Below are 12,664 nucleotides of genomic sequence, written 5' to 3'. Positions count from 1 at the left end.
TAAAATTAAAACTAAAACGTTAACAGGAAACTTCAGGACGACGAGATAAAGAAAACGTTCTAGAACTCAAGCTGATTAGGTTCCATCGGAAAGCAAACACAGGGAATTCTAGGAGGGGAATAATAACGAAAAGGGACTAGTCCTACCAGTAATCAAGAAATGCCGACGCCGCGGGAATTAAAAGCTCAGTGATGGGGCATAAATAATAGATGTGCAGAGGAGAGGAGCCTGGCACACGGACAAGAATGCAGGAATGGAGTGGCCTTTCACGTAGTGGAGGAAGCACGGGTTAGCCCGTGACCGTGACTGTGACCGGGGGTGCAGTGCCTACTGCGGAAACAGAGCTGGGGCCCTGCCTCCTGGCAGGATGAACTCCAGATGGAGCAAACCGAGAGGTGAGAAAGAACCCAAGGGAGGGAAGAAAAGGGGGGGGAACGTTAAATTGCTGGAAGGAGCCTTGAGAGAACTTGTAAACCTTGTATCGCCCTCAACCAGGAATAAGCACCCAGCAGCCACTGAGGGAGAAGCTGGATGAAGACATAAGGCTCCCGCGTGGTGAGGGACGCTGACCTGGCCAGGGCGGGAGGGCAAGCGGGGGCCGCAGAACATTCTGCCAAGAGCCCCATCTCATGCTCCACGAGGAGCTCCGAGAAACACGCACGCACAGGCAGGATGATGCCTGAGAGCCCCGGCAGATGGGGGGGGGGGAGAGGCCGGCGCAGGGCCCTGAGACCCGGTCGCACCCCTGCACGGTGCGAAGAGCACCAGGGAAAACCATCCCAAGCCGCCTGCAGGACTAGTGGTGTGAGTTCGGTGTATTTACACAGCGTAAGGACTTGGACTGAGCTCTCAGACATGGGGAGGAAAAGGCATGCAGGTGCGCCACCATTTGTGAGGGAGCGGATGATGGCTCCCAAGGGACGCGTAAGAAAGTGGACATGGAAAAGCAGCAGGAACGAGGATCACGTGCCCTTGGAACCTTAGACTCGTCTTGAGCCTGCATCCTGAAAATATAGATTTAAAATGGAAGCTTTGGAAATACTCAAGGCAAAAGCATTTAAAAGGGACAGAGACGTCCTACTGATGAAAGAACCAAATCACCAAAACGTATGGAACTGTTTTCAACTGAAGGACAAAAAGGAAACTTGAAAGGCACCAGAGACCAAAGCCTCAAAGGGACAGACCAGAGGGCTGACTTCTCAGCAGGAACGGCGGGTGGCGGGTGGCCACAGAGCCCCTGCGCCTCACGGAAGGACGCAGCTGCCCGAGAGCGCCGCGACCCCTGGAAATGCCTTTACGCACGAAGGATGATGCAGAGACCTTGGGGTTTTTCTGCAGGAACAGAATTCCCTGCTGCTAATGAGAATTCCTCGGGCTCAGGGCCAGGGATCGCAGATGGACCTGCGGGAAGGAGGAAGGTGCCCAGGGGCAGACACACGCAAGCAACTGCGGGAGCACGTGCCTGGGCTCGAGTCTCAGCAATGTGCCTACGTGATGCCCCACAGGCAGGCCGACACCCCGGGCTGCTTCGCCGGCCCCGAGGGGACCTGGCAGCAGCAACCACGCCATCCCAGGCTTGTGAAGAGGCCGCCAGTTGGTTCTCAGCCCTGCTGCATTCTTGGCCCCAGGGAGTCAGTCCTTCACCATGTGGTGAGGCTCTGCGGACCCTGGGACCCCCCGTGGACCCGCTCTCACTCCTGCCCCTTCTTCGGGAGCTCAGATCAGAAACTGCCCCAGAGGGCTTGCAGACCTTTCTCTGGTAGGAAAGGCAGGGTGCGGAGGCCACAGCCCTGGTGCCGGAAGCAGGAATTTCGGCTAGGCTGAGAAGAGAGGCTCCGGAGGACCCCTGTGTGGCCAGCCGGCTGGCTCCCTTGCCGCTGCTGTGGGCAGACAGGCCGGGTCGCAGCCTGCTGCGAGAGGCACTCCGGAATGGAACGGTCGCAGGGTGCACAGGGCTGCAAGAATTCGGTCTCTGCCGGGCTCCCTCAGCTCTGCCACTCTCGCAGTCCCGAGCAAAGCCCACCACGGACGAACCCGCAGGCAGGCCCCCCAGCTCTCAGCAAAGGAAGCCTTTCACCACCTTCTACCCATCTTGCCCTCTATCACCCTCCCAATCCCTCCACCCCCCCTACCCCCATTCCAACCCATTCTCCCATCTTGTGAAGTCAGGTTTGTTTTTCAACCCCAACCTTGCTGCCGGTTTCCAAGGAAAGAACACACCATCAAAACCAGGACCTGAGACCAAATTTTCCACCATCATTCCTCTCTTGAATTTCTAGTAGTGCCGTCTGTATTCCTCTAGGATGCCAGCCTTGCTCATACTCCCCTGTCCCCACTGCTGCCGCCCAGGCTTGACGCCCACCCTCTCCCCTGGCCGTTCCAGGAGGAACCAAGTGGACGCACGAGGCTCTACACACACAGATCTGCTTTCCCATCTGACTTTATTTCACTTTTTTTTTCTATAAAACTCCTCCATAATTTCACAATTTAACAAAAAGTTTAAAATCCAGGACAGAAACAATCCTGTAACTTATTACAAACACGATTCTCCTTTATTCCTTTTATCCAGGAGTTGGTCTCGGGCCGATGAGTGTCCTAGTTCCTAGTGAGACACATTCTTTGTAAAAACCCTTATGGGTAAAAAAGGTATTCGATACCTTTTGCTTTCTGGTGTCGGTTTACATTTTGTTCAGGAGATAGCAAAACACAGGGATTTGCACTGGGGGCAGGGGGCTTAACACTAAACACGCGGCAATCACAAAGTGCCGGCCCCTTCCTATGGAAGTGTCCCCAGAGCCCTTGGAGGCCCAGCTGCCGGGCAGCTAGGGGTGGGGCAGGGGAGCAGCTGGGAATGCTGCGGTCAGGGCCCTGGTTGCCTGGCGCGCCCATCAGGTGATCACGGGGCCAGCAGTGGGGCCTTCTGGCCAGAGGAGGTAACTGAGAAATGGGTTGGTGCGTCCGAAGGCCCCAAGAACAGCAGGAAGGGCCAGACACTGCTGCGACCGAGGGCGAGCCAAATCCTGGCCTTCCTCCAGCTGCTTCCTGGGCACGGCCCGGCTCTGGAGCTGAGCGCTGCCCAGGTCACCATGCGGAGCTTGGGAGGGCCTATGGCCCTTCCCAGGAGATGCTCCCAAAGGGGAAAGACCAGCTCAGGTTCCTGGCTGTGGCCCCCAGCAGCCTCTGTGCACAGAGGGCTGGGCAGCTGCCGCATCGTCCACATCAGGCCAGTTCCTTCTGTCCAATGTCTTAGAGTTTCCAGAGAAGAAAGGTGCCCCACTTTGGAGTATTGTTGGCCTGCCTGGGGAAGGGGACGGTGACGGCACGGAGCCTGCCACACAGGCCTGCCCTCTTCCTAATACCTCAAGGCAGTGGGGTCAGGAGAGAATCAGAGCAGATGGCGAGGAGTCATGGCGGTTCTCGGGCCTCTGAAACGTTCTCGGGCCTTCCCGGCGAGTTCTGGGGATGTCACCAGGGAGGCTGAAGTTTGGGGGAGTCTTGGAGGCAGGGCTCCCCCGGGAGTGTTTAGGGTCTGCCTGACAGACGGAACCACAGGGAAGGGGAGCTTGGCACTCCCCGCATCAGAATTCAGGAACTGGGGGGAGGAGAGACCCTCTGACGGTGGGCTGGGGGGGAGAAGGTGAGCCCACGTCTGGTCCCCACCCCAGTCCTTTTCCCCACATCTCATTCAGAGCAAAGTCGGGGGGGGGGGCAGGGGGAGCCTTGAGTCGAGGTCTGGGGGAGTAGAGGCTGAGCACACAGGGCCCCGGCCCCCAGGAGCCCCACCCAAGGTGGGCTGACGCCAGCAGGGCATCCTGGTCGAGGGGGAGGAGGAGCCAGCTTGGCTCTTGGAGAGTCTCAGGCATGCGAGGAGTTGGGTCTCTGGACTGGCATGACTCGCAGGGGTGGGAGAGCCGAGCCCAGACCAGAGACACGTGCGCCCAGAAGGGCCTGCGAATGGCTGGGCCCCGGCACGAGGGGCTGGCTCTGAGTCCTGACGCTCCTCAAAAAACTCCACAAACTATCCCGTCTTATTTGGCAAAAGCTCATTTTTTCAAAGTTCGAAGACTCCAACAACAGAAGGGAGGAACAGGATCCTATGGAAGGAGGAAGAGGACGAGCCGTGGGGGGGTGGGGGGGCCGACACGCGTCAGGGCCTGCAGCTGGTGGAGGCCAGGTCAGCTCCGGGAGGCGGCCGCCAGTCTGACCAGGCGCCAAGCGCACGGAGGCCCCTGGGTGCCCGCGGACCCGCTGCCCCATCGTAGTGTTCACTGGCCCCAGGCAGGGCCCTCCACGCCCCGGGAGGACGACACATCCTGGGAACCATGGAGGGGCGACTCCTCCCCTCGCCTGGAGAGGGCCGGTGCTGCTCCAGCTCGGCCTCCAGCCCCACGACCAGACCAGTGGAAACATCTTAACCTAAAAGTCCCGCCTTACTCACCCCCCACCCCCCACGTGCACTGCTGCCACGGACACGCACACCCGGAAGCCGCTCCGGTACCTACGGCGCACACACATGGACACTAGAGAGAACTATACAGACAGGGTCCCAGCACAGTGAGCGCCCGCGGAGGGGCTGCGGCCCTCTGCGCTCCTAGGGCGCGGTGGGGGGGTGTGAACCGTTTGGGAAGGCTGGAGGCAGTGCCCTGGCTGCTCAGAGAGGCCCGGGCAGTGAAACCATGCCACATGCCCCGCCGTGGAGCGAGGCCCCCACTGCCGGCCACGTTCCCTCCCCTTCTGAAGTGAGGCCTGGTGCAGCCTTCAACACCAGCTGCTTTCCAAGGGGGGCCCAGGGGACGGCCCCTGAGTACTGGGGAGCAGCGGCGCTGGCCTGCCCCCCCTCAGCCTCAGGGCTCCCGATAAGGTGGTGGGGAGGGTGGGCCGGGAGCCGACGAGGAAAGTGCAGCTGGCCGTGTGGGCCGAGGACAGGGCGGTCACTAAGGCAGTGCTGCGGGTGGGTAAGTCGAGAGAGAAGAAGGAAGGCGGGGCCCGAATGTGGCCGCCTGGGGCCCCAGCGAAGAGGGCCCGACACCCGGCCCAGGGTCATGTGGCCACGGCCTCCAGGTAGCTCTGCAGCTTACGCACGGTGGTCTCGTCCAGGGAGAAGAGATCGAAGTCGAAGGTGGTGTTGGTGACGTTGAAGTGGCCGGTCTCCTCAATCAGGTTGACGATCTAGAAGGTGGTGGCAAGGTGGCTTCAGGCAACAGGAAGCTGGTCTGGGGTGGCCTCACCCTACCCGGGACTCCTCTGAGAGACCCCTGCTGAGATAACCCCCGCAGGCCAGGAGCTGGGGAGACCCCGCAGGTCTGGTGGGGGCAGGGCAGGTGACGTGGGTACTGGTACCTGTTGCAGCACGTTGCGCTCCCGCAGGGCCATCAGCCTCCGGTGCAGCTCCACCAGCTCATCCGTGTAGGCCTGGGGGTGGCAGACAGGCGCTCAGGGGCGGCCTCAGCCCCTCCCGACTGCTCAGACCCACCCTGCCCTGCCCCTGGGCCCACCCATCTTGGCTCCTGGGAAGAGGAAGGTGGACGCATGCCTGGGCTAGGCTGGGACGAGGCACCGCTGAGGCACCGCTGGGAGGAGCGCATCCAGCTCTGGGGTCCCCCCCCCCACCTGCCCAGTCCAAGCCCACCACCTTGTCGTAGGTGCCCCTCTTGAGGATCTTCTCGGGCTTGCTGCAGGACTCCGGGCTCCTCCGGCCAGATGCCTGCAGGGCAAACCCAGGTCTGCTCTGAGCGCTGCCTTCCTCCCCTGCCCCTGCCTGCAGGAGGCCCTCCTCACCCCTCCAGGGCCACTGACCCTGACTCCGAAGGCCGCCCATCCTGGGGAGCAAGTATCTCTCTGGGGCCTGGGGAGGACCAAGCCTCCCTCGGCCCCCACGCTCAGCTCAAACCCTTGGAGAACTTCAGCCCAGGACCAGGCCGGGGCCGATCCCTCAGCCCTGCAACCAGGACGTGAGGGCTGAGGCAGGGACCTGACCTCCAAGAGACCCCCTTCTCCTCCTGAGTGGGGGCCCCCGGGGCCGCCCCCCGCTTACCTTGCTGTTGGGTGGGGGTGGTTTCTTGGAGGGAGGGGGCTCTCGGCTGGGCAGGCAGGAGTCGGCGCTGTTGTCACTCTCGCTATCACTGAAGCTCAACCTAAACACAGGACACAGCACCTGTCAGGCCTCCGCCACCCGCTGTGCCAGGGACCCTTGCCTCCTGCCCCGTGGGCCACGCATACACCCCACATTCTTGGTGCCGTGCTCCCCTAGACCCCAGACCAACCTCACTCAGGTTGAGGCAGCTACTGCCAACTGGAGGCAGCTCTGCATTCAAGGCACTGAGCCCCAAGAGCAGCAGGCCAGCACCCCAAGAGGCTTGGCAGGGGCCCCCGGTGCAGGGCTCCCGACTCGGAACACAACCCAGTGGGCGCTCTGCTGATCTCGCTCCCGAGCTCTGGACGGCAGGCTTCCCTCAGGGGCATGGGGCACCCTGTCCCCGGGGACAAGCATTCAGAATCCCCAGCATGCGTGAACCTATGGCCACGTCTCTCTCACTATGTCTCTGCACAAAACGTGCTGGCCCAGTGCCTTCAGCATTCTCCAGTCTCTCGGAGCCCAGGAAGCAGGTGTGGAGGGAGCCCATCCGTGGGCCAGCCACCCACAGCGTCCTTGGGAAGAGTCTGTGTCCAGGACCCCTGGTCCCTGGGGACACTATAGGCTTGACCTAGTAAGGAGCAGCCCCCAGCTGTCTGTTCGTCCACCTGCTGCTTCCTCCTTCTGCCTGAGACAGGCCTCCCCACAGAGAACAGGGCAGGAAGCACCGGGACATGCCGGCCAGAACCTCAGCCCCAGGGGCTCTGGCCTTGCCCCCTGTCCCCCAACCCCCTGCAGGGGTCAGGGCTGTCCCGTCCTCAGGGGGTTTCTCCCACGAGCAGCATCTGTCACCAGGGCCCTGCTGTCTTTGGAGCCCAAAAGCTACCCTCTCCCCAACTCCCGCAGCTGCAGGGCAGCAGAGGGGATGGGAGAACAGTAGCACACAGCGGGAGGGCAGCACACAGCATCAGCCCGGCCCAGGCGCGGCCCCGGCGCCCCACGCACCCTTCACTTCCCCTGCATCTGTGGGCCTACAAAGCACATAGGACAAGATGGGGTCCTGGCAGCTCAACCCAAGCAGCCACGGGGACACCGGGGCCCCTTCCCCGGCGCCCCAGGAAGCCCCACATTCCACGTCTGCCCCTGGAAAAGGACAGTAAAGGCACATATGCACATCTGGCCCCCGTGCTCAGGGAGCCCCTCAGGAATGGGAGGCATGTGTGTGAGTGCTCTCGGCTCCCTGCTCCCAGGGCCCATCACAGCCCACACGGAACACTGCCAGCACCACACCGGAAGGGGCAGGAGACACTGCAGTCACTTCTGCCCTGGGGTAGCCCCGACCCGCCCTGGCCCGCGCCCCCAGCTGCCCTCGCCTGGAGCACGCTGGCAAATGCGAAAGCCCGTTTAAAGCCTCTCTCAGCCGCAGCTCTTAGGACGGCGAGGTAACCACCATGACTAACACAGCACCACTGCAAGCACCTGACAGGCTTCCCGGAACCTGGGGGTGCAGAACCAAGGCCTAGCCTATCCTGAAGCGGAGCCGCTGATGCCCCAAAGTCTTGGCCTCACAGGGAAGAGGAGCTCTATCAAGACGGGGCCGCTAGCTCCGCGGTCTGCCCAATCTGCAGGCCCGGCACCGAGGCCGACATCTGCTCTGGGCTAGAGACTGACAACACACAACCACCCTTGAGGTGAGCTCGCTCCAAGGCTCTGGGGGTACCCAAAGGAGGAGACTCAGCTCACCCTGCTCTGAGAAAAGGACAGACGTCACGTCACCTTCCCCAGGCCAGTGGGCAGCCGCAGCAGCTCCCCATGCTGGGGTGTCTGCAGGGCCCGGGAGAGTTTTCAGTTCGTCCTCACCCTATGCCACCCATGTGGGCGAGGGGGAGGGGGAAGTGGCCCCCCGGCCCCAAAGCAGAGAAATAAGCCCTCCCTCCTCCCCCGCCCCCATATATCCCCTGGACCAGGACTCGTCCTTGGGCTGCCGGGCACTGCCTCACTCCCTTCTCAGGTGGTGACTGCACTTCTCTCCCTGAACAGCCCCTGCCCTTCCTGCCAGCCAGCCAGCTGCCTAAAGAGCCTCAGCGTCATGAAACTTAGAGCACGCAGCCCCCAGGTGCGCCTGGGCTGTTCCACGGACACTCCCATCCTGGCCCTGCCTCCTCAAAGCCCCACAGCCACATCAGAGGCAGGTAGAGCAACCCCGGGGAGCCCTCACGCCCGCCCAGCTCGCCCCCCAACCCCGGCACCTGGAGTCCCTGCCAGCAGTGGTCTTGCCAGAGGCCTCCTCGCCTGATGAAGAGTCGTCCTCGTCGGATTCCTCGGACTGCAGGTCCTCCACCATGGAGCGCAGGGGTCCTGGGGAGGGGGGAGGGAAGGGGAGAAATGGAAGATCAGGGCCCTGCCTGGACCCTACAGGTTCCCCTGCGTGCCCAGGGCCACATGGAGCTTCTTGAAACCATGACCCCGAAACACAGCCATGCAAACCTGCCTCGGAGGTCCCTGTGGCCAGGGTGAGGCCTGCCACCCACCTCTAAGAAATGCCCCCGTGGCCACCCCCTTCCTAAAGGACCCCCTCGCTCCCCTGCCCCCTACCTTCCTGGCCCTGCTCACAGGCCTCTGGCCCCTGGCCCTGTGCACAGGCCTCTGGTCCCTGACCTTGCTCGCAGGCCTCTGGCCCCTGGCCCTGTTCGCAGGCCTCTGGCCCCTGGCCTTCAGCAGGGCTGCAGGGCCCCTCCATCGCCCAGGCCGATGGGGCAGCCCTCCTCTGCTCTGGGTGCAGGGAGCACAGCCTCTGCCTGGAGCCACGGAAAGCAGGCCCTGGCCAGGGAGGACGAGGCAGCCAGACCTGGGGGGCTACAGAACCCTCCCAGGCAGCCTGCGCCCCTATTCCGGCCTGCCCAGCCCCTCAGCAACCCCCTCCGCTGCTCTGGGCCAACCGTCCTCTCCTCTCTCCAGAGGCTCACAGTTCCAGTCCCCTACAGACGGCATCTTGGTTTATATTCCTGTTACCAAGGCAACAGAGGGACACAAAGCCCTCAATTACCTTGGTCACATGATCCTGCTTGGGCAGGTTCCCCCTCCCTTCCCCGTAGATAAGAACCCTTGGAGAGAGTGTGGGCTTTGAGCATCCCATCCCCCATTCCCCTCAGCGACTGCTGTCTGAATTCCAGGCCAGACCCTCCCCCCACCTCCAACCCCCCCACGCCCCCCCACATGCTCCAGTCCCCAGCTCTCCCCAACCCTTGAAAAAAGATTCTAGGCTGTGGGGGCAGGAGAATCTTGGCCCAATCCACCAGAAGAAACGCTTCCGGTTTGAGGGTGGGCCCCCTGCTCCCTCTCACATCAGCACCCTGCAGGCCGGGGCCCCCAGGCCCACTCTGCACCTGAAGAAGGCCCTCCCTGCTCTGGGGCAGCCAAGGGGGCCTTCTGCCATCTCCCCCTCCAGCCTCTCCAGAAGAAATGCAAGGAAAAGACAGAAATGCAGATTGCTGGGGTCTGAGCCTGAGTGTCAGCCAAACATACAGCAAGAGCAGAGCATTTCCTGCCCCTTCCCACCAGAGCTATGCTGGGGTGGCGGGGAGGATGGGTGTGGGGCTCGGTAGGGAAGGGCATGGGGGTGGGGTGAGGATGGGGGTGAAGATTAGGGCAGGGGTGAGGTGAGGTGGGGTGAGGGGCAGGCAGAGGAAACAAGCCTCTATCTGCCGGGGGCGGGGGTGCTGGCAAGGAGGGTGTCTGCTCCACGGTTGGGTCCAAATGAGAAAGGGGCCCCTCTCCAGAGGCCCACAAGCACAGACAGACAAACCTGAGGGCCCAGGAGACTGACACCAAAGACAGAAAGAGCACGAGAAAGAACAGCACTTCTCACACCCAGCTGGTGTTCGGGTGACTCCCTGAGCCTCCACAAACCTGTGGCTGCGATCTCTGGGGGCCTGGTCTGGGAACATCCAGGGCCAGGCTCCCCCACTCTCCCTGTCCTCCAGGACCCTCCCCATCCCCCGGCCCAGGGAAGTCGTCCATGACCTTTCACAGCAGGGGCAGCTGCGCTCACACTCGCGGTGTGCGCATGCCCAGGCAGGGAGCGAGCCCCCCTGCAAGTCAATCACATGGAGAAGACCGTCACGATGCCCACTGGCTGGAGCCCAGACCCCCGTGCCTCGCTGGCTCCAGGTGGCCAGGGGCTGCCCTACACAAGAGCACTCCCCAGCGCTGCGACCCTGTCCCCCGCGCCCGCTTCGCACCACGCACCTTGACTGTGGTTCTGGGAAGGCTCGAAGTCCGAATCCGAACTGGAGTCGGAGCTGGAGCTGGAGTTGGATGGGCTCGACTGGGCAGACTTCAGCCCAGGGCAATGAGGACGGGCAGGGCGGGAGGAGAGAAAACAAGAAACTCTTTCAGTCCAGAGGGAAGGAGCAGGCAATACATGCCCTCTGGCCACAGGAATACCCGGTCAGTCTCTGCCCAGTTCCTGATTCAAAGGGTCACCCAGGTACCAGACCCCAGAACCCCTGGCCTAAGGCTCACAGAAGCTCTGGGTCCCCCTCGGTCCCAGGACACCAGTTTGCACTCAAAATGCAACGAAGGGACTTGAAATTCCTCGCAGTTCCAGGACAAGCTGCAGACCACATGTCCAGTCCGTCCATCCTCCTGGGCAGGAGGACAGGGAACGAGTCAAGCTCTTAATGCCGGGCAAGGGGGCTGCTCATCTGTTAGTGGGCCCTGCCCTCCTCTGGTGACAGCATGCGCTGACTGGTGTGGGCAGTGGTGCTGCAGGGAACAGCTGAAGGGTCTGGGCAGGAAAGGTAGGTGCAGAGACCCAGCTTCTCGTCCTGCCCCTTGTTTCTTCACAGCCCATCCCAAGGCTGAGGGATGACCCGACGCTGTCTTCCTGTCATGTGCTATCACCCACCAGGTACCTGAGGTTAGGATAAGCATGTGTGCACATGACAGGCAGGTGAGGACACGGCAGACTGGAGCCTGGCCCATCATTAGACAGCCAGTCACAGCCCCTCCTCCTTCCTCTTCCTGCAGCCAGCCACCCCAAACTCAGCCACCAGGGGGCAGTAAAAATCAAAATAGGACAACAAACTATAGAAGGGGGGGTGGTAAGATACCTGGGGGTTGCACCTGCCGTGGGGGACACATGACCGTGGCAGGGTCCTCTGGAAGAACAGAGCTGGCATCTGTTCCTGGGCTCTCAGTGTCTGCCAACAAGCTTCTCCAAGGGGCAGCACAGTAAGCCATGGGCCAGGGGCACGGGCTCCAAAGGGCAGAAGGGCAGAGCGGGCAGCTCAGAAGGTCTACCTTGGCCCAGAGTGCCCCCAATGTGCAGGGGATCCAGCAAGTCTGTCCTCGGGACAGGGCCTGTCCAGCCCTCTCTCGCCTCAGGGGACCCTCCGAAGGGACCGACAGCTTCAGCACCTGGGACCAGGCACCCCCGCCCCACCGTCACAAGGAGGGAGGGGGCCGGGAGATAGACAGACACACCACAGGGTCTGCTCAGTCCTGGCAGGTGCCACATGAAAGAAGAGCCCAGGAAAAGAGCCCCTGACCTGCTGGTGGACAGGACAGCCCCTCTGGATGGTCTGTGGACCACCGGCAGCCCCCAGCCAATGGAAGGGGCCCTGAGAAGGCCCAAGTCCTTGCTCACTCCATAGACCCACAGAGTGATCCATTTTTCACCTGAGGAGTTAAAGAATTTTCTTCTCTACGGGTTACCACAGCCTACCGGAACCCACTTCAGGCCTTCCCCATGTACGAACCCCGGCTGGCACCCCCTACTCACCCACCTTCTCACTGTCCAGTGATGTTCCCTGGGGAGCCCTCACTGGGAAACCCCACCTAGACTGCCAGCAAACCCCGACCACTGAAGAGGTGCCACACAGACCAGCGTGACCCACAACCCCAACGACGGGCCTAGACCCACGTGGCACCTGCAGCACGCAGATCCCGGAGCTCTTACTCTGGCGCGGGGGTGCCGGGTGCCGACCCTGGCTTTCTCACCAGTACCTCCAGTTTTAAGCCTGTTTCCCTACCTATAAAAGAGTGACTTCGCTGGCCTGTGCTAAATGTGTGTCTGTACCAGATGCTGGCTCACCGAGGTTGAGGCCAACAGTGCCACTGACCTCTGGGGGCACAGAATTCAGACAGGACTGGGCCAGGGGCACGGGCGGCAGGGGCCGAGCACAAGACCAGAGATGGTGGCAGCGCCTGGTCGGGAGACAGGACAGCAGACTCTGGGTGTGGGGAGCGCCCCCCACCGGGACCACCCTGAGCCCTGTGTCACGACAGGTGAGCACTGGCTCCTTGTCCCTGCCAAGCAGCAAGACGCACTTCTCAAGGGGACTTGTCCCTCTTCCTTCCATGCCAATCCAAAGGGAGGGGGAAGGGAACCCAGAAATGGCTTCAGCCAAAAGAGCCTGGAGGAGATGTGGGTCAGGAAGTGCACGGGAGCTCGCCGGAAGTGCTGCCAGAGTGTCCCAGCGCTCAGGCCACATGGAGTGTCCAGGAGGAGGGCAGAGGGCCGCCTGGGCCGTGACTGGATGGGAGCCACTGGTTCAGGAGTCCCGGGGCCAAAGACTACAGAACAGC

At 62.0% G+C, this 12,664-nt stretch overlaps 1 protein-coding gene across 1 annotated transcript in view; it reads right to left on the bottom strand.

Annotated features, from left to right (window-relative positions):
- Positions 1 to 2,424: 2,424 nt before the first annotated feature.
- The window catches only part of MLLT1 (MLLT1 super elongation complex subunit), a 65,177-nt gene continuing 54,937 nt past the window's right edge, over positions 2,425 to 12,664 (bottom strand). The window contains exons 7-12 of the mRNA XM_040629495.1: positions 10,322 to 10,409; positions 8,323 to 8,431; positions 6,035 to 6,134; positions 5,633 to 5,704; positions 5,341 to 5,412; positions 2,425 to 5,169 (exon numbers count right to left, since the gene is read on the bottom strand). Of these exons, the coding sequence (XP_040485429.1) occupies positions 5,041 to 5,169; positions 5,341 to 5,412; positions 5,633 to 5,704; positions 6,035 to 6,134; positions 8,323 to 8,431; positions 10,322 to 10,409 (570 nt within the window). The 3' untranslated portion in view covers positions 2,425 to 5,040. The remainder of the gene's footprint in view (positions 5,170 to 5,340; positions 5,413 to 5,632; positions 5,705 to 6,034; positions 6,135 to 8,322; positions 8,432 to 10,321; positions 10,410 to 12,664) is intronic.

The sequence above is a fragment of the Ursus maritimus genome, unplaced genomic scaffold (assembly GCF_017311325.1).
Source record: "Ursus maritimus isolate PB19 unplaced genomic scaffold, ASM1731132v1 scaffold_14, whole genome shotgun sequence".
NCBI lineage: Eukaryota > Metazoa > Chordata > Mammalia > Carnivora > Ursidae > Ursus > Ursus maritimus.
This window is presented reverse-complemented; position numbering and strand designations above follow the sequence as displayed.